The sequence below is a fragment of the Octodon degus genome, unplaced genomic scaffold (genome assembly GCF_000260255.1).
Source record: "Octodon degus isolate 3935 unplaced genomic scaffold, OctDeg1.0 scaffold00029, whole genome shotgun sequence".
In the NCBI taxonomy this organism is placed as follows: Eukaryota; Metazoa; Chordata; class Mammalia; order Rodentia; family Octodontidae; genus Octodon; species Octodon degus.
Genome location: NW_004524605.1, coordinates 6,647,127 through 6,668,495, shown reverse-complemented (window position 1 = coordinate 6,668,495; position 21,369 = coordinate 6,647,127). Strand labels below are relative to the sequence as shown.

The 21,369-nt window shown below is 50.9% G+C and overlaps 1 protein-coding gene across 1 annotated transcript in view; it reads left to right on the top strand.

The window, feature by feature from the left end:
• Fat2 (FAT atypical cadherin 2) overlaps positions 1-21,369 on the top strand; it is an 88,829-nt gene that overhangs the window by 63,152 nt on the left and 4,308 nt on the right. The window contains exons 17-22 of the mRNA XM_004629367.2: positions 80-223; positions 2,109-2,306; positions 5,528-6,338; positions 10,070-10,215; positions 14,707-15,148; positions 17,149-17,305. Coding sequence (XP_004629424.1) covers positions 80-223; positions 2,109-2,306; positions 5,528-6,338; positions 10,070-10,215; positions 14,707-15,148; positions 17,149-17,305 — 1,898 coding nt within the window. The remainder of the gene's footprint in view (positions 1-79; positions 224-2,108; positions 2,307-5,527; positions 6,339-10,069; positions 10,216-14,706; positions 15,149-17,148; positions 17,306-21,369) is intronic.

Sequence of the window (21,369 nt, the reverse complement as noted above, 5' to 3'; positions counted from 1 at the left end):
TTGGAAAATATTAGCAGTGAGTCAAGGGGCAGATGTGAGGGGCCTTGTCACTAACCTGCCATTGGGCTTCTTGTGACAGACATCTAGCTATGCCCTGAAGCTGCGCGCCACAGACAGCGGGCAGCCTCCACTGCATGCGGATGTAGACGTTGACGTCCAAGTGGTTGATATCAATGACAACCCACCTAGATTCTTCCAGCTCAACTACAGCACTGCTGTCCAGGTAAGTTTGAGCGCCCCAGGACTCCCGAAGCCTATCTTTCACTTTGGTCCCCTGTGGTGGGAGGTTCTCTCCAGTGGCAGCCAAGTCCCCACACAGCAGCTGCGACTTAGCCACTCATATCCTTGCTAAAGGCAATGCCCATGGCCAAAGGAGGGTATGAACTGTGGCATTAACATGTCAGGTTTGTGTTAGGCATTTTCCTGTCCTCCACCCACTGGGGGCTCCTGATATCCTTGTGAAGTAAGTAAAACCTATTCCACAGGCTTAAAAGAATGGAGACACAGAAACACACTATAGCTAAAGTATGTGACACTCAGGACTTAAAGCCCATTGATATTCTTGGTCCTAAGTCATTTTCACAGTAGCAGTGGTTTGCTGTGAGGATCTGTGTGACCCATTCTACCCAGGGAGAAACGGTGGCAGAAATGAGGAAAAGATAGACAAGAAGACGACAGCTGGTTAGGTGCTGGCTCGTCCGCCTGCTTGGGGAGATGACCCCAGGAGCAAAAAGAAAACGGGGACATTTACTTATACCTTTGCAAAGTTAGTGACATGTGACGCAAGGTTGCCTAGTGACTAATAGCCAACATGAACCAGTCAGGGTGCTTATCTCAGGACTGCGGTAGCTCGTCTGCTTTAGACACTGACGCCTAGTCCTGCCTACACACATTTGACCAGTTTTCCAGCTTCCGTGGCTCCCAATAGTTTTCAAATAGGATTTGAAGAGGGCCTTGTGCTTTTGTGGAGGAATTGCCCAAGCCCTAGTGGCGAGGGAGGCAAGGAAGTGGATAAGGGAGAATTCTGGGTCCCGGCATCACCGAGGGTGCTCCACTCCAACCTGCTTTGTGTGTTCTAAGCCAAGAAGCTTTCAATACACAGAGCAGATGATCTGACTAAAAGTTGGCCAAGTCACATGGACTTGTTAAAATGATAGAAAATTCCATTCAGAGTTGGTCATTTCTACAGGAAGCAGCATCGTGGCTTTGGGTCAACGTCTTTGAAACTCCTTCGCCTTCTCCCTCACTGCAGAATGGCTGCTGCAGCTTTAGAATCGCATGCTCACGTAACGGTCTCTAAAGACACAAGGAAGGGCACTTCTTTGGAAGGATTTTTTTAGTTGTCAGAGAAGGGTTTTCAGAAGCATCACTTGATAAACTTCTCCAGTGGTTGGATTGGATTCCATGCTCACCTCTTCAAGACCCAAACCTGGCCCAAGGAATCAGATTCTGATGGCTGACTTGGGCTAATCTTCATCCACTCCCTCCTGAGACTGGCACTCTGGCCTGAGAAGATGGCCAGTTATGTGCCTGAACAAGGCTTTGTAAGAATCAGAGAAGCAATACCTATTGGACAGGTAGCCACCAGAGCTGTTAGATTCTGTTGTTAAATAAGACTGTGATACTAAAACAGCCAGCCATTGCAGTATGATAGCGTACTGAGCTCCCGGGTTAGGGAACAAAGCATGAAATGATACTGGGACAATCATATTTGCTTAGTTAAATTCCTGTTCGTTTTTAAATGTGCTCACCAATGTAGCACATTGATCTCCTACTGAAGAGACGACTTGTGGGCTCTCCGTTGACCCTGCAAATTGCAAAATCCCCACATTCCTGGCTACTACCTTGTCCGTATGATTCATCAGCTGTGTGACCTCTCTCAGGTCACCTGTCTATAGATCAAAGCTTTCCCCTTGGTCCCTAAGAACACTTCGGTCTCAGTAAGCTTTGTCCCTAAGACCCAGCACTGCTTGAAGGTCGCAGAGCAGAACGCATGGATGGTGCCAGCCGGGTGCACAGTGCCAAGGACTGCTCCTAGATGAAAAGGTCTAGAAAGATGCCTGGCAGAGGACTGGGGAAGCTCACTTTGCTCTCTGTCTTGGTCTCAGGAAAACTCCCCCATTGGCAGCAAAGTCCTGCAACTGATCCTGAGTGACCCGGACTCCCCGGAGAATGGGCCCCCCTACTCATTCAGAATCACTAAGGGCAACGCTGGCTCCGCCTTCCGAGTGACTCCAGAAGGGTGGCTGGTGACCACTGCAGGCCTAAGCAGGGGGGCTCAGGAGCTGTACCAGCTGCAGATCGAGGTGAGAGCTGTGCCCGGCGCCTGGTTTGTGGTGGCCTCCGTGAAGACACCAGACACGCTATCAAAAGCACTGCCAGTGCTTGGGTCAGTAGGAAAAGGCTCAGAGTACTCAAGACTGTGGGGCACTGTCACAGGTTGTATGAGAATTGCCCAAGAACAGTGGCCAACGTGATGGTCAGACTTTTCTCCCTTAGTTCACTCCCCAAGTTCCTTTCCCAGATCTCAAATCCAGTGGATTCTAGCACTGTATGCATTTCTGGGCTGGGATGATGTATTCTTTCATTCATTCAGTTGTTCAGTCTCTCACCAAGTATTTATGGAGTATCTGCCATGTGCCAGGCCCCAGGTTCTAGGAACAGAACAGGGGAAAGGAGTGGGGCTCCTCTCCTCCTGGGCTTCACTGGTTACTTCCATAATTAGAATCTAAGCCAGCAGCTGGCCTGGTGGCACATACCTGTAATCCCAGCACTTGGGAGCCTGAGGCAGGACTACTATGAGTTCAAGGCCAGCCTGGGCTACACAGCCAGAACATAATAATAGATAACAATAAACAGATAAAGAATACCTTTATAAATTAGAGTACAGAAATGAAGTGATAACAGACTTAAGGCAGGGGACATGTGTACTTGCACACAGGGGACATTTGAGGGGAACCTGGGGTACCAGCCTGGTGTGGCAGCTGTGTAGCTTATAGCCCCAACTATGACTCGCTGAGAGTTGAGAGGTGCTGCCTTAGTTCATTGGGGCTGCCATGGGAAAATCCTACAGATCGGTGCTTAGAGAGCAGGCATGTGTTTCTCATCATTCTGTAAATCTGAGATTGAAGAGCCGCCACAGCCAGGTTCTTGAAAGGCTCCTCTTCCGATATGAACATGGCAGGAAGACAGCAAGCTGGCTAGCTAGCCTCTTCCTACTAAGTCCCTTTATGAGGGCTCCGTCTTCTTACTTCCCAAAGGCCTTCCCTACGATGTTGCTACCCTGGGAATTAGAGGTCAAGAAATGAATTTGCATGGACACAAACATTCAGTCCATGGCAGGCACTAAGAATAGTTGATTAATGATAACTGATCCCAACAGGTCAAAACCAAGACTGTCCTCGGCAAGCCAGGACGGGCAGCCCCTCGTTGTGCGCCCGGTGACACTGCTGGACTCTAATCCAAGCACAGCGTGAAGTTGCTGCAGGGCTTACAACAGGGACACGATCTCCCTGTCTTTCAGGTCCATTCTGAAGCTTTGTGGAGAGTTTGGCGAGGCTGGATGCCCAGAGCTTGCCAACCCAAGCTCTCGTAAGAGCGCTGAGACCTCTCTCAGAAGTGAAAGTGACAGTGGGAGGGTGGGGCAGATTTGGGACAGTTTTTGCATGTAAATAGGCAGGAGTTCCTGATGGCTTGGATGTGGGTATACAAAGAAGAAAGTGACTCTCAACTCCTGGCTCCCTTACGAGGTGGTCGTGACCAATACAGCCCTGAAACAACTCAGAGGGTGTGAGGTGGGGCAGAGAGTAAGACAAGGCTCTGTCTTGCACATCCTTGTGCGAGGGGATAACTGACTCCCAACAGGTAGAAGTTCAGGTGTCCAGGGAGTGGGGTGATGGGACACGCGGCTCTCAGGGGAAGTGCTGGCTAGGGTCCGTGATTCCCAGCACCAAAGGCGCTTCCCTGGGGAAAGAGAGACGGGACAGCTTGAGCCTTGTCCTGTGAAGTCCGCGCTGAGGGCTGGGCCCAGGCAGGCCAGCGGCTACGGGCCTCGCTATACCCTCAGGTTTATTCCATGTTTCTGCTTCCATTCGCTGTGAGGAAGCAGACAGGCCAGTGAGCAAACACGCTGCAGACCCTGCCTTCAGATTCTGCGCAGGCCTCCTCTGCTTGAGCTTGCTGTGACCTTGGGCAAGTTCCTTGAGCTTTTTGTAAAATGGGAGGCTTCAGGGACCCCCTCTCATGAGAAAGAAAAACTATGATAACACATTTGTAAGAGTTACTGGCATGTGGCCTGTCCTCAGCTGAGCTAGCTATATGTTATGACGAGTATGCTATAAGCTACTGCTGCACTGGTGTTAGCGTGAGTTACGGTCGCGAGTAGCATGAACCATTGCAGCTGGCACAGACGTCTCCTGAGCGTTCGGCGCAGTTCCCAGCAGGCAGTGTCACCTTACGTCCTGTGCCCACTAAGTCTTAGTGAATGAGCCATGTCTGCAGGGAACACTGCGGAGACCCTGCTGACAGCTGAGAAGTGATAATTTCCTAGAGGAGACAGAGGCAGGCTTCGTACCTCTCTAAGTTGGACAGAAAGTGGCAGTGATGTATGGTGAAACATGACAGGAGCATGCAACTTTTATTTAGCTTGTTTTTCCTACTTAATGGGGTCATGCCACCCTTACCTGAGCCTTCCAGGGGCTCCTGTCACACTGACACAACCCCACGCGTGTGCCCCTCGGCCTGCTGGCGAGGCTGCCCTCCTCCCCCACCACGCTCCCGGCACGGGGCCTCTTTCTGCTTCGCCGAGCTCACTCCAGGACCCTTCAGGGCCATCCCTTGTCTGTCACGCTTCATCTCATCAGCCTTGGCCTAGCCAGCACTCCTTGGAGACCCGGCACTTCTGCCCGATCCAAATCACACCCCTCACTTTCGCTTCTCTTTCACACCACACTGTGTATTTCCTTCACTGTACATTATCCAAGTCTGAAACACTCCTGCCTGTTTGGTAGCCCATTTATTCTCCTTGTTTCCGTCATCACAGCAGTGGGCCAGTCCCATGGAAGGAAACTGAGAAATCTTTATTGAATGACCTAAAGAAGAAAGCCCCATACCTACTCCAATCACATAATAAAGGGACTCCCAAAAAGACTCTCCTTGGGCTGGGTGGGGTGCCCTGAAAAATGTGTATCTGATTAGCTAAGAGACACTGGATGACTGTTCACGGAAGAGACAAACAAGGAAGCTTCCAGAAGGATGGAGGCCTGAGTGTGTATCTGGGACATGACTAATGGGAAATTGAGTTCTTTTACTGTGATAAGGGGCTGTAACTCCTGAGCACCTCCAGAAAGCCTGGAGCCTGCACATATGCTTTTGGAGTTAAATTTCTCTTTTCAAATGTGACAACACACTAAGCCTGCCCTTAGGCAGGAAGGACAGAGAGATGCGGCGTCCCAGGGAGGCTGTCCTCAGTCACAGCCCAGAGGACCAGAGTTCTGTTGGGTAATGGCAGTGTTCGTTCTGCCCATAGGTATCAGACAGTGGCATCCCTCCCCTCTCATCTTCAACGTGGGTCAGCGTCCACGTCATGGAGCAGAGCCACTATCCGCCTTCCGCCCTCCCTCTGGAGATCTTTATCACCATCGGCGAGGAGGAGTTCCAGGGTGGCATGGTGGGTAAAATCCACGCCACAGACCGAGACCCCCAGGACACTCTGACCTACAGCCTGGCAGCAGAGGGGCCCCTGGGCAGGAGCTTCTCCGTGGGTGCGGCTGATGGCAAGATTATCGCCACCCAGGGGCTGCCTCGTGGCCGCTATTTGTTCAATGTCACCGTCAGCGATGGGACCTCCTCCACCACTGCCGGGGTCCACGTGCACGTGTGGCATGTAGGGCAGGAGGCCCTGCGGCAGGCCCTGTGGATGGGCTTCCACCAGCTCACGCCCGAGGAGCTGGTGAGCGACCACTGGCGGAACCTGCAGCGGTTCCTCAGCAACAAGCTGGACATCAGGCGAGCCAACATCCACTTGGCCAGCCTTCAGCCTGCCGAGGGTACAGCTGGTGTGGACATGCTCTTGGTCTTCGAGGGGCATTCCGGAGCCTTCCATAACCTCCAGGAGCTGGCATCTATCGTCACACACTCAGCCAAGGAGATGGAGCACTCAGTGGGAATTCAGATGAGATCAGCCATGCCTGTGGTGCCCTGCCAGGAGCCAAGCTGCCGGGCTCAGCCCTGCCAAGAGGCAGTGCACCTGGACCCCAGGGTTGGGCCTACGTACAGCACCGCCAGGCTCAGCATCCTCACGCCACGGCACCGCCTGGAGAGGACCTGCTCCTGCAACGGTGAGGAGAGGGCCTGCCCACTGGGCTGTGCCTAAGCCCGGAAAGCCTGCTGAGGCTCAGAGGGAGAGCCCCGGGGAAGCTTTAATAGGGCCAAACATCTCAGACAACTGTGGCCTCACAAGATGTGGTGATAAAATGATAGCCCAATTTCTGGCACTTTGGGGGATTCTGAAAATCACAGTCGGCAGTTTAACACTGCAGCGAAGAGCACAGACCGCCGTGTTAGACTGCCTAGGTTCAAATCTCAGCTCTCCCACTTGCTGGTGAGGTGACTTAGGAGGGTTACTTCACCATTCTTTGTCTTTGGCTTGGCTGCTGCAGGGATTAAATGAGTATGAAATGTGAGGTATGTGCTTAGAAGGGTGCCTGACACAGAAGAAAGCACTCGATAAACACAAATCACAACCACCGCCACCACCACCATTACCAGAGTGCTGGGTGTCAGCTCACAATTTAGACTCACTGTAGGTTCACACCCTAGCTCTCCGATGTATTAGCTGTGTAGCCTTGGGCTTGTTATAAAAATCCTCCTAGCTCCAGTTTTTAATCTGTAAGCAGAGAAAATAACACCGCCACCTCCTGCAGTTGGCCTAGGGAGCCTGCCCACAGTGAGGGTGGGCTGGGTGGCAGCTGTCACCACAGACTCTCTAACGAGCCTGCTGTGTGCCATGTCTGTGCACAAGTCACCTGCCCTGAGCCACACCCGTGGTCCTTCTGCAGTTGAAACTGGATTTGGGAGCTGGTTGCTTGGCCTGGCACCATAGAGCCTTGCCTGATGGCTGGGTTCCTGGAGCACTTGGTCTGCTCTTCTCCAAGTTGAAACCCAGTTTTCTGCCTGAGACCCACCCACCACCCTTGCATTAAGGCCAGTGCTCTAGAGTGGCCCATCATTGGTGAGAGCAGGACAGCTCCTTCAGCTCGCCATCACCCTCTGCCCACCCAACCCACCTCTACGGATCCTTTGGGTTTGCATTCTGCAAATTCTTTCCCAGATTTGTGACCTTTCTCCCAGGGCCACTGAACTCAGGCTGGGAGGGCTACCCAGGGTGAGGAAGGGATCCCCTGCAGTTCCTGCTGTGAGGCCTGCTTCAGGGAAAGCTGATGCGGCTGGAATATCTCCTGACCCCTTGGTATTGGAGAGCAGGGCTGCTAGAATTCAACATTGTATATATTCACCTGGTTTTTAAGGATGCCTACTCATAGATGTAGCCTCCGCTTTTTTTTTTTTTCATCATTTAGAACACCTTGGGTGAGTCCTGCAATTGGGATTTAATTGTAGAGAAGTGATCCAAGGCCTACCCTTGGATAAATCCTAGACAGGCTCACTGAGTGGCAGAAACACTTTGGTAGAGGGCTTTAAAGATGCATTTTAATGAAATGTGATGCTCAGAACCTCAGTTCGTATGTCATAAGTATAAACCTTGATTGTTTGCATAAGCTGGATAGACCTACATGATCAGCACCCCAGACAGAATCAGTGTGACCCACATCTCAGAAGTGTCCCTTGGGGTCCTTTCCAGCCACACATCGGAGATGACTTTTTACTCCATATTTCCAGGCACCACCCAAACCTGCTGCATGACTCCCACTATAGGAAGAGCCAGGCTTAGTTCCCTAGATAGTCCTGTTCTTTACCAAGTTTGCGGATTCAAGATCTTGCTAATCTTTAGCATCCCATGCAGTCCTGCCCTGCTGCGCTGGGGTCGCCAGGGAGGCAGACTCTGGATGTTGGACCCCTGCTCCCTTGGGCCATCTGGTTCTTCTCTTTTGGCCCTTACTTCCTCTCTTCAACAATTCTTCTTCTCCTTCTCCTCCTTCCTTCTCCTTCTCCTTCTCCTTCACCTTTTCTTCTTCTTCTTCCTCCTCCTCCTCCTCCTTCTTCTTCTCCTTTTTGTATTTTTTTAGGGGAAGGGTCTACAGGGTATTCGGGATCTCACTACTAGATTGGACTCTTAGTGATCTGCCTGTTTACAGCCTCCCAAGAGCTGGGATTACAAGCACGTGCCACCATGCCCAGTCTCAATTGCCATCTCAGTATGCCCCAGGGATGGGGTTGGCATGGCAGGCCCAGGGATCAAACCCCCAGCCCCTGCGCCTGCTTGCAGGCACTTTAATTCACTGAGCTATTTGACTGGCCTTAACAGTTCTTCTTTCCCAGGTATCTGGAGCCTGCGCCCATCACCATTTCCCCAGAATTGTGCAGGCTCATTTAGGCTGGGTGTTTAGTGATTTAACAGCCGGACTCAGTTCTAGAAGGCAGTACTGAATCTAGCACAGTATTTCTCAAAGGGCGTTCTTCCACATGCTGTTCCTAAGCGTGTCCATGTAAGTGTGTCTTAGGGCCAAATACACTTAAAATCTCCAGGATAGGTGAATTCTTAGACCCTTTACTTTGCAACTGTGCTGTAGCAGTCACCAAGAGGGGCAGAGGGTATGGACTTTGCAGAAGGTGGCCACACCATCTGTCACCAGCCCTCTCGGTTTATCCTGGAGTGCTCTTTTATTTTAAAGAGAAGAAAAATAAACAATAAAAACAAGAGTGTAAAATTTTTTTTTATTTTTATTTTTTTATTTTTTGGCGGAACCAGGGATTAAACTCAAGCCCTTGCGGTTGCCAGGGAAGCGCTTATTCTACTGAGCCATCTCCCTGGCCCCATCATGTAAACTTTTAAAACAAGATTGCAGGAGAGTGACAATGTGTAGCACATTACGCATTGTTACCTTCAAAGTAGTTGCTAAAAGTGCAAGCTGTAGGCGTGAAAGCCAGTCAAGCAGTATAGGTACATACTAGCCTTCCAGTGAGTTTATACAGTTAGCAGTCTGTCTGTTTTAACTATATTCTCTGTGTGTGCATATATATTTTTTTTCCTTTCCCTTTCTATCTTTTCTCCTTTCCCCCATTCCAGTTGCTCTTTCCTTTTGAGCAATTGCTTCCATTTCACCACACCTGTTGTGCATTTTGGATCTTACTTTTTCAGCTTCTCACACTACAGAGACAATACAATGTTTGCATATGTGAGACTGGTTTATTTCACTTATAAGTAGGGGCTCCAGTCACATCCATTTCCCTATAAATGTCCCAAGTTAATTGTATGAAAATACCACATCATTTTATCCATCCTTGCTTCTGAGATTCACCCTGACAGATCGTGCTGCTATAACCATGGTGCACATAGATGGCTGGGGTATGGTGTTCTTGATTCTCTGGGGAAGCACTCAGAAGGGGGTAGCTAGCTGGGCTGGGTGGGATCCGGGCATGCTCCTGAACTCCGTGTGGGCTCTCACTGGGGAATGCCTACCAAATGAGTGCAGTCCTGCTGATACAAGGAGACGGTGGGAACCCTGGAATCATGCCTGCGTGCAAAAGCCTCTGCGGTTCTGTCTCTTCCAAGTGATGTCAGAAATACGGTAACATGGGAGCTGTAAGCTGAAAGTGATGATTTCCACACAAGCAACTGGTTAGATTCTTGGCTTCACTCTTTGCTTTCTTTTGATTTAGGCTCATGGATCCTGACCCTTACGCTAGGCCTGATGCAGTGGTCCCTGGGGCCAGTGGGAGGTGTACCAAGGGATGGCCCTGTTTAGCTCGAGACCCTGGAAGGGACTCCTCCCACCCCAGCCTCTTTCTGCTTGTGTGGCATATGAGGCACCTAAGGACTGAAGAGACAGCCCGTCGGTGGGCTCCATGGGGCCACTTCCCGTGGTGCTGATACCTCTGGTGGCTTTTGCAGGGACTGCCACGAGGTTCAGTGGTCAGAGCTACGTGCAGTACAGACCCGCAGGGGTGCAGAACTGGCACATCCGTTTCTCTCTGAAAACGCGTCAGCCGCATGCTGTCCTTCTCTTCACCAACGAGACCGCCCCCATTTCCCTGAAGGTAAGGCGCGCCCACCGGGGAGGTGGCACGCGGGCACCCCGGGCTGGGGAGCAGGGGGCTGCATGATGTTGTCCTTGATGCTGATTCCTGGCAAAGAACTCTTGTCAGGGACTGTGGGGCTGGCTCGGGGACCAAGGCATGGGCCTGTCCAGTCCAGGCGTGCATGGTCCATTTCTCATCCTGGTGGGGTGGCTGGCTTTGTGGGGCAAGAGGGAGTCGCAGCAGACAGACAGAGATGGCCAGGTCCACCCTGCCCTGGGGTCACGGCCGGTGTTTGCGGGGGCTGGCTACACCGGGAATGCTCAAGGTGACTAGGCCAGCATAAAGTCACATGAGGAAAAGTTGTTTCCTCCCCGCAGTCTTCAGTGCTTGTGGTCACGTCCCGCAGGAGTCTCAGCTCTTGTGGTCACATCCCGCAGGAAGTGCCTGATTGTAACACTTTTGTCACGTGGGCCGGGGACACTGGCAGGTGGAGAGGTGTTCATTCGTTCAACACATTATTGGGCATCTGTACTGTGTGACAGGTGCTGTTCCAGGCGCTGGAGTCTCATCCAGGTTAGAGCTTTCATTCTGCAGGAGAGACTGGCAATAAACATATCCATAATAACTGGGGAAATTATAGACTAGTTGCAACCTGGCTAGTCCTACAGGCAAAGAAGGGAGAGAAAAGGTTGAGGGAGCAGGGTGAGGGGAGCTGCAATTTGGGCAATAGTTTGAAGAGTATGAGGGAGGGAGCTAGTGGACACCCGTGAGGAACACACAGAAGAGCAAGGCCCAGGTCTTGTGACTGGAAAGCCTTTTAGCATGTTTAAGCAACATCATGGTGGTCTCCAGGACTCCAGAAGAGGGGACCTGGGACAGTAACTATAGGATTTGAGGTCAGAGACATTGTGGGATGGGGACACATCTATAAAGGTTTTGTGAGCCATGTACAGATTATGGATTTTATAACAGGCAAAGTGGGGTGTATGAGGTTTTGAGCAGCAAATCAAATAATCTGCCACATTGTAAAGAGACTGTCTCAGTCCCTTTCTCAGGGATAAAGTGTCTGATGCCTGTACCTCAGGGGAGAGGCTTGTTTCAGCTCATGGTTTGTAGATGTGTCAGTCTTTGCATGGTCAGCTGACTCGGGCAGGAAGGCTCGCAGAGCGCAGGCAGAGAGCAAGGGCAGGGTGGTGGGTGAACGCTTCTGGGTCATACCTCCAAGTCGAGTCTCTCCTGAGCAGACCCTGCCTCCTACAGCAAGTCAGCTCTGATGCCCCAGCAATCTAGTCACGTTCCAAAAGCCTCGCCTGGGTGCGGGAGGCTCTTGGGGGACTTCTATGTATAAACCACAACGGGGCTCACTATGGCTACTGTGTTGAAGAAGGACTTTAGAGGAAAAAATATCGAAGTTGGGATACATAGACATAAGGCTATGGTGAGAGTAACTTAGGTGAGAGGGGTCGGCAGAGGAGACGAGGATGACGTCAGGACCTGGAGCAGTGGCTGCCTCTGGAAAGACTTCGCAGATAAAGTTGACAGCATTTTTCAGTGGGCTGAACGAAGGGTAGGGGAGAACTTGGGGAGTGAAATTTGTTTTGTTGTTGTTTGTTTTGTTTTTAAATTTTTGAAAGAATATACAGAATAGTAATACAAAAGAAAAAATTAGAAATGATATAGAACTTCACCAAACAAAACAATATGAATTCGACAGGGTTTGTTGTATTGCATATTGTGTTGTTTAGATTACCAGATATATGCATGCAAAGTTGGAAAAAGAGAGAAAAAAACTTAGAAGAAATTAAGAAGGAAGAAATAGGCCAAAAAAAAAGAAAGAAGAAAAAAAAAATGAAGAAAGAAGAAAATAACCAAACAAAATTAAGCAATAACTGTTCCTTTCTATAGAGCAGCAGAAATCCATAGTGCAGTTATCCAAACCATCCTGCTTACATGCATAGATATATCTCTTTGCCCCACTTGGGGAGTGAGATTTGGCCTGAGCCAACTAGAAGGACGGAGCTGCCCCAGCAGACGAGGGCAGGGTGCGGTGGGCTAGGCCGCAGGCCATCAGAAGCTCGGTGTGAACCCGTGTGGGAGATGCCCGCTAGACCTCCAGGTAGGAGTGGATAAAACCGCCTGGTGCCATGAGGTCTGACCCAGAGATGGAAACTGGGGCATCGTTCCTGAAAGCCTCGAGACATTCCAGCGTGGAGGGTCTGGCCCCAAGGGAGGGTCCAACACAAGACAGAACGGGCAGCGCGTGATGCTGGAGGGACACAACGAGCAGGAAGCCGAGCAGCGCACGCACGCAGGCGAAAGGAGGCAGGGATCGGCTGGGCGGTTCTCCGCTGAGAGCCCAGGCAGGTGGGCAGGGAGCAGCTTATTCTCAGTGACAACACCGAGGCCACTGGGTGCCCTGACACCAGTGGCTTTAGGGTAATGCGGGGTGGGCGGGGGGAGGATTTTGCTGCAAAGAGGGGATGAGGAAAGAAAATACTTATGAAGTTCAAGAAAACTTTTTTTTTTTTTTTGGCCAGCTCAGCCCGCCCTGAGAGCGGGGCGGGTGCAGCATGTGGTGCAGGAGCTCAGTCCCCGGTCGCCTTAGCAGGCACTTCAGACCACTGAGCTCTCTTGCCCACCCCCCTTTTTAAGATTAGAAATGAATAAAAATGTAGGAAAGGGCAAGGAGAGTCAAGAGAACCTGGCCTTCGAGCAGGACAGGGGTGGGGTCCAGGTCGTCCGTGAGGAGCCTGGTTTTAGTCACGGTGGAGGGAAGGATGGCAAGAGGGGCCCAAACGCCACTGAGGGCTGGAGTAAGAAGTAAGACCGGGGCTTTGGGTGAACACCCCGAGTCTGAGGACAGAGGGTGACAAGACTGAGGAGGAGCTGCTGACAGGACAGCGTTCAAGGTTCACTTGAGACTCCTGGCCGTGAAATGAGCGGCGAGCAGAGGCAAGACGGCCTGCGCGTCTTCTCCAGCATGTGCAGTCCCGAGTCTGTAGAATCAGGGAGAGTTGGGATTCGTCCAGGTTGTGGGCTCAGGTGGGCTCCACAAAGTCAAAGAGAGACGGGAAGTCAAGGGTGTAAGAAGGCAGTGCTTAGGAGGAGGAGGATGGTTTTTAAGCTTTCCCGGGAAGGAGACAAGCGAGGCTGTAGCCGAGGTGAGAGGAGCGGATCTGTGTTCCCAGGTGATGCAGCTGCAGTGTTTTGAGTTGCACTTAGTTTTTGTTACTCTTTTTCTCTTAATGGAAAGTGATAATAATATGGTTTCCCCCTTATATAAAGGCACAGCTAGTGTCCAACCTGGCAGAACTAGGAGAAATGCTGTGTAGGGGGGTAACTTCTGGGACTCAGTGGGTCAGAGGTCAGATGGGGCCCACAGGAAGCGACCTAGCCCAGCGTGAACAGGAAAGTATCTGGCTGCGGGTATGCCTACGCCTTGGGGGTGGACAACATGCCCCAAGCCAGAGCAGTCCTCCAACTTTTGAATTTCAGGACTTCTTACATTCTTAAAAATTGCTGAGCTGCTTAGGCAGATGCAGGGGCCAGGAGTTCGCTCCCCAGGCCTGCCATGCTGGTCCCACCCCCGAGGCGTGCTGAGACAGCTATTGAGACTGGGCGTGGTGGCGCGCACCTGTTCTCCCAGCACTTGGGAGGCTGTAAACAGGACGGTCACTACTAGTCCAGTTGACGCAGTGAGACCCTGAACATCTTGTCCTATGTTGTCTTAAATACAAAAAGAAAAACAAGAAAAGTTGCTTATATGGATTTTGGCTGTGAACATTTGTGGTAATTTAAAATATTTGTTTCTTACCTCCTTTAAAGATAATAGCAAACCCACTACCTGTTAATATGAAGGCCATATCTTCATGAAAAATCATCACATTTTCCAAGACCTAGAAAAAGAAGGAAGGGTAGCCCTGCTCCACAGGTTTGCAAGTCTCTTCTACGTGGCTTAATAGGTGGCCACTGGCTTCTCATGTCTGTTTTTGTGTTTGCCAGTGAGACATCTGCACAAGTCCACTCTATACTCGTAAGAAAACAAGGACAACAAGGCACATAATGCATTAGGACTATCATGAAAACGGTCTTTCCTCATGACTCCTCTGAAAGGTCTTGGAGCCCCCCTTTAATAAGTGACCGAATAAAGAAGTGGGAGGGAGAGGAAGGTGTTTTGAATCCCTGAATGCCTGTTTACAAGTAGGGAGCACTGCACGGGCCTACAAAGAATCCAAACTACAGGCTCATGACTAGTAAGGCACCTCTGGGCCTCAGTTTTCCCATCTGTGAAATGGGGACAACTCATTCCAACTGTCCCATGCAAAGTGCGAAGCCAAAGGAGACTCTGGGGGTCTTTATGGCCCTCAGGTATGGTGTCTAGAACACCCTTCAAAATCACTAACCACTGCCCCTCCTGCCTATGAAGCAAGAGCCCTTGAGCTGGAAGCCAGCTAGCAGATTTATAAGGACTTCCTGGTTTGCTGACAGCTGTTTGGGCTTTCTTTGCAGCTGACCCATGGAGCGCCCCAGCTGGAATACCGCTGTCCAGGTGGTTTCTATGGAAACCTTTCCTCGCAGCATCCCGTGAATGACCACAAGTGGCACTCCATCCTGGTGGAGGAGACAGACACTTCCCTTCACCTGTCAGTTGACAGCACAAGCAATGTCTCCCTTACTGTCCCAGACAAGTGCCACGCTCTGAGGCCTAAAAGACACCTTGTGCTGGGTGGCCTTGTCCTCTCGCATTCCTCCTCGGGTGTTTCCCAGGGCTTTGAGGGCTGCCTGGACGCTGTGGTGGTCAACAGAGAGCGGCTGGGGCTGCTGGTCCATGGCAAAAAGACAGCAGGCTTCCTGGAGCGACGGGCCCTCAGCCAGTGCTGTCCGCACGGTGGCGCCTGCAGCCGGAACCCGTGCCTCAACGGCGGGAAGTGCTCCCACAACCACGGGGCAGGTGAGCACTAGGAGTGGGGAGCCAGAGCTCCTCCCGAGGCCCTTCCAGGGGGCTGTGGCACATTGAGCTGGCAGGCTGGTGTCGCTGTGGGTCGACAGAGCACACGCCTTCACCTCCGTCCCAGGTGGAGGAGGATGGGAGGCAGCGACAGCGCCATTTCACAGCCCAGGAAACTGCCGCGGCAGGGTGGAGGCAGAGGCCTTTGGGTGGGAGCGGCAAGGTGGTGCAGGCCTGGGGGCAGCGCCCCTGCCTTCTGTCCACACAGCCCGCCCTTGTCCTCACCAGGCTAGAAGGAGCAGGGGACCCGCTGGGTCTGCACCTGGGGCGACATGCGTCGGTCTTCTCCCTCAACCCAGAAGATTGTTCATTCTACTTCTTGGGGGATGCGGAAGACCTGGGTGTGGAGCTGAACAGATCAGGCACCAGCGCAGCAGCAGCCTGTGCGACCTCTTGGCCACCTCTTAATCCTCCCAGCCCCTGAGGGGGAACAGTTAATGTTTTTCAGTGTGTCCTTACACAGTGCATATTACTAGGTTCGCATGCTCGAAGTTTTAATTGGTGTTATTAATATGTAACTTTTTACATGTTCACTCAGGATTTATTTTTCAGTACTGGGAATTGAACCCAGGGGCTTTGCACTGAGCTACATCCCCAACATTTTCTTTGTTTGTAAATGTTTTTTTGTTTGTTTGTTTTTAAAGATTCATTTATTTATTTATTTGGTACAGGGTCTCACCACACATCCCCAGCACTGGGATTAAGAGGTGTGCACCACCAGCACAGTGCTGGGCTGGCACGGCATGTGGTACCAGGGATCGAATCCAGGTCTTTGCGCTTGCCAGGCAGGCGCTTAGACTGCTGAGCTATCTCCCTGGCCTGTAAATGTTGAGACAGGGTCTTCCTCAGTCACTCAGTTGCCCGGCCTAGGTTCAGATCTGTGGGCCTGCTGTAGCCTCCCAGAAAGCCGGGATGCCAGACGTGCACCACTACCCAGCTTCAGCAGCATATTTTTAAGATCGATCCACACTGCCACCAGTAGCTCTTACCCACTGCTTTTAACCATGGCTCAGTCCCGCGGTGCACGCGCACTGACATCTTCCCGTCCCTCCCTCCCAGCCATACTCGTGGGTGTCTTCGAAGTCGTATCTCCATCCACAGTGCTGCGCACACATCTTTGCACATCTCTTTATGGACCTGTGTGAGTTTCTCTCTCTCTCTCTCTCTCTCTCTCTCTCTCTCTCTCTCTCTCTCTCTCGTGGAGTTCCCATGTGTGGCGTATGTAAATAGCTATCTTGACAACTCAGGACTAAAGAGCTCACACGTGGCCTCTGCAGTGTGCAGTTCACAGCGCCGCCAAGGCTGCTGTGTGCTCACACCACCGTCCACCCTAGACATCACCCCATTTTCTTATTTCTGCCCTGTTAATCGCATTACCATTTCCACCTACAAAATATCCAGGAAGCGCCTCACCGCCCTCCATCACTGTGACCCGACCTCTGTCGCTTCTTTCCTTCTCCTTTGCGCCAAGCGCTTCCTGTTCCCTCCAGCTTCTCTCTGCACATCCGGCCTTCCAGCAGGCGCCAGCGTGATCTTGATAAAACGCAGGGCTGCGCACGCCACTGCCCTGTAAGAACTGTCCCAGGCCAGGGACATAGCTTGGCAGCCTAAGCGCCTGCCTGGCAAGCGCACAAGGATTTAGTTTGCCATGCCCTGGTACTGCATGCCCTGCCAGCCCTGAGACCCTGGGCGCACTGTGCCGGCCTGTGTGGCGAAGCACTCCTGTAAGCCCAGTGCTGGGGAGGCTGAGACAGGAGGATCATTACGAGTCTGAGCTGCATAGTGAGACCCTGTACTCAATAAATAAATAAATGAAAGATTTTTTAAAAAATTAAAAGAAAATGATGATTAACAGGAGCATGTGTGTCTGAGCCTGCAAACATGCCTTGGTCCCATCCAGCTGCTCGGGCAGTGACTCCATCGCCCTCCCCCGCTCTTCCCAGGCTATGTCTGCGAGTGTCCCCTGCCGTTCTCTGGGAAGCACTGTGAAGAACACCGAGGAGCCAGGAACTGTACTTCCACACCCTGCCAGGAAGGGAGCACTTGCATCTCCTCTGAGGGAGCTTCCTGTACCTGCCCACACCCCTTCACAGGGGACAGGTAAGTGCAGGACAGGCCACCAGCCTCTGGCTCTTCATCTGGGTGTGGCACTGTTAGGGAATAACCTTTGTACTCTGACCTTTGGAGATGACACTGGGATTCCAGGGACTGGAGAACCACAGCCTGGAGGCTCACCCCCTCCGCTGACGCTGTGTCAAGTGCCTGTCTGCTTAAGAAACACCTCTGTCCCCCCAGGACTTCCCAGTCCCTATTCTGAATCTACTGAGCCAGACACAGCCCGGGAACGTATGCTCCTTCCCACGTCCTCAGTCCCGGTTCCAGTAAGTGGCTGTGCCTGCTCTGCCGTGTGACTTTCCAGAAAGTGGCTGAGGCAAGATACATCCGCTTGGTACAGGAGCTACCCCATCCCAAGCCCACTCCACAAGTCTACATCTCTACTGCACTGGCAGAGCAAGGTGTGAGGAAAGAGAATGGTTCTTAGATTCTCAGAAGTAAAGAGATTTTGACAATATTCTAGTCCTGAGGCTCGAATCCTCTAAGAAGTCATGAGAGAAATTTGTGAAAAACATTTGCCCAGGTCTCATCCGGACCAGCTACACCAGAATCTCCCGAAATGGGCCTGGACTTCATTTTTAACAAGGATCTCCTCACTGTGAGCCTGTGTGGAGCCAACGATGTGATCCACCCACCATTTTACAGATAGGGAAACTGAGGCTCAGAGAGACAGAGGCTTTGCCCAGGATCACCCTACAGCATGGAGCTCACAAGAAGAAACTGCTGGTGCTGAGACTGCAGGCGCTGGGGGGGCTTGGGATTTGAGTTGGGTGGGGAAGCCGGTCCCGTGCCTCCCAAGTGCACGAGGTGAGCACGGCCAACATAGCGGAGTAGAGGTGCCCAGCGCGCACTCGCTTCTCTCCAGAGCCACTGCAGTGACAGGCCGATGGCTGCACGTGCGGTGGGCACCTCTGGGGGACAGTACCACTCAGCAGTAGGCAAGCAGAAACCTTGTAAAGACCCAGCAGCCTGGGACAGCATCACAGCAAGAAAACCAAAATATATGGCGCCTGCTGCCCTGGCTCCGAGACCGGAGCGCGAGAGGCTCCGCTCTGCAGGGTGAAGATGGAGGAAGCCCGGCCAACCCTAGCTGCTGGGGAGCTGCACAGTCCTTGCAAGCTTACGGCCTACACAGACCAAGGTCTGCCGTCCACACGGCAGTCTGGCTTAGGAAGGAGTGCTCATGTTGTCTCCCGGCACTCCCTCCGAGTGCTGCGGCCAAGAAGCGTCTTTGGTTTGAGTTACACTGCTTTAGGGGTCGGAAGCCCACGTGTGTTCTGCTCTCTGGGCCCCCACAGGCTTTCTGCTGCACTGGCCCGGTGGGGGCTGCCTGGGTGGTGGTCGCTGTCACACAAACCCACCGAGTGCTGCTGAGAGGGGAGCAGGTATTGTGAGGTGGGGGGAGAGGAGGGTGCTGGGGAATTGTGGAGTGGCATGGCCCGTTGACTGTGGTGTCACTTGGGTCAGGACTAGGGCCGCTGCCAGCGCAGTCCTACTACAGAAAACACCCAGTCTCCACTGAGGCCCCATAATAGCACATGACAGTGTAAGTCCCACTGTAAGAATAAAAAATAAGGAATAGAAAAACCCCACATATTATAAATATAGTAAATCATCAAACTATAAAGTTAGAGGAAGAGCCAAGCAAAAAATATTCAAAACAACCAGAAGAAAGTAAAATGACAAACACAGGCCTGTATATTTTACCAGTAATTCTGAATATAATGGTCTTACTTCTCCAGTTAAAAGATACAGACTGGCTGAATGGATTAAAAACAAGGCCCAATATACTGCCTCTAAGAAATGCGCCTCTGAATTTGATGCCCTCCCTGTACTCCCACTCCCAAAAAACCAAATGTACTTCATGAGTAAAGACACACCAAGAAGGCTGGCCAGATAGCTCAGCGGATTAAAGCACCTGCTTAGGCAGATGTGGGGACCAGGGTTTGATCCCCGGCATGCCGGGCCAGCCCCACCCCCAGGGTGCACTGGGATGGCAATTGAGACTGGGCATGGTGCTGCGTGCCTGCAATCCCAGCGCTTGGGAGGCTGAAAGCAGGAGGCTCACTTTGAGTCTGATCTGTGTAGTAAGACCCTCTAGACCCTGTACGAAATACAAAGCAAAACAAAGGCACACCGAGAGCTAGAGTAAAAGGATGGAAAGAGAGCAGCCCAACCAGACGGAATCTGGAGATAAGCAGGCATGGGCTTCAAGGCAAGAACTGCATGAAGAAAAAGAGGTCACTGAGGAACAACCAAGGGATGATGGGCCAGGTGCACACCTATCACCTCAACACTCTGGAGACTGGAGCAGGAGGAGGGTGAGTTCAAGTCCAGTCTGGGCAATTTAGCTACTAAGCTGGGCCCTGTCTCAAAATAAAAAAACTAAAAGGGCTGAGTATATATCTCAGTGTAAAAGCACTAGATTCAATCCTTGGTATTTTAAAAAAAGAAGATACAGTGATTATGAAAATGTATGTACCCTGCTTAGGCAAGTGCAGGGACCAGGGTTCGATTCCTGGCACCACACGCCGTGCCAGCCCTGCCCTCCCCGGGTGCGCTGAGCTGGCCACTGAGACCGGGCGTGGTGTGCACACTTGTAATCCCAATACTGGGGAGGCCGAGACAGGAGGATCACTACGAATCTGAGCTGCATAGTGAGACTCTGTACCAAATACACTAAAAACAAAAAGAAAAAAAAAACCCTGTATATACCTAATAGCAGGGCACCTAATTTTATAAAGAAAACACTGTTAAATGTAAAGGGACAAATAAATCCCAAAACAACAAAGGGGAATTTCAATACCCCACCCTCAATGACAGATAAATAATGTAGACAAAATATCAACAAAGATGATTCAGAGCTAAACTTAGACTATAGACCTTTATAGAAGATTCTCCCCAACAGCTGAAGAATACACAACCTCTTCCTTAGCACATGGAACTTTCTCTAGGACACACCGTATGCCAGGCTACAAGACACGCCTCAATGAATTAAAAGGGATTGAAATCATGTCCTGTGTCTCTTCTGATCACAGTGGAAGGAAGCTAAAACTCCACAACAAGAGAAACTATAAATTTTACGTGGAGAATGAATAATGCACTTTAAAAAAAAATCCTTTATTTATTTATTTATTTATTTATTTGGTACAGGATCTCACTACATAGCTTAGACTTACAGTGATCTTCCTGTCTCAGCCTCCCGAGTGCTGGGATTGCGGGCATGTGCCTCTGTGCCTGGTTTCCATGGCTGGCACAGCATGCAGTCCTGGGGATTGAACCCTGGTCCTTGGGCTTGCCAGGCGGGTGCTCAGACTGCTGAGCTATCTCCCCAGCAGTGAACAGTAAGTCACTGAAGAAATCGGAAAAGAAATTTTAAAATTCCTTGAAACAAATGGAAATGGAAACACAACACACTGAACCCTATAAGGACTTCAGCAAAGTCAGTATATAACTTTTATAGCAGTGAGTGACTAGTGAAAAACAGATAGATTTAAAAGAACTTAATGATGCATCTCAAAGTCTTGGAAAAGCTAGAACCAACCACAATGCAAATTAGAAGACTGAAGGTAAAGAACCAAAATAAATGAAATAGTGTCTAGAACAATACAAGGTATCAATGAAACGAAGACTCTTTGAAAAGATAAGGGACACTGACGCATCTTTAACTAGACTAACCAAAACACAGACGGGCAGACAATCCAGATAAATAAAATTAGAGCTGAAATAGAAGATACTGCAGCCGGTACTGCAGGAACACAAGGGATTGTTATGGGTTATTCTGATAAACTACATGCTAACGAATAGGAACATCTAGAACATCTAGAAAGAAGACAAATTTCTAGACCCACATGACTTACAGAAATTGAACCAGAGGATATTAAATAAACTTGAATAACTTAATAACAAGTAATGAGATTAAATCAGTAATTAAAAGTATTTCAACAATGAAAACCCTCATCTACAAAGGTCAGGCCCTCATCTACAAAGCCAGCATCATCCTATTACCAAAACCTGACAAGAACGCAGCAAAACCCAAAAATCTAGAC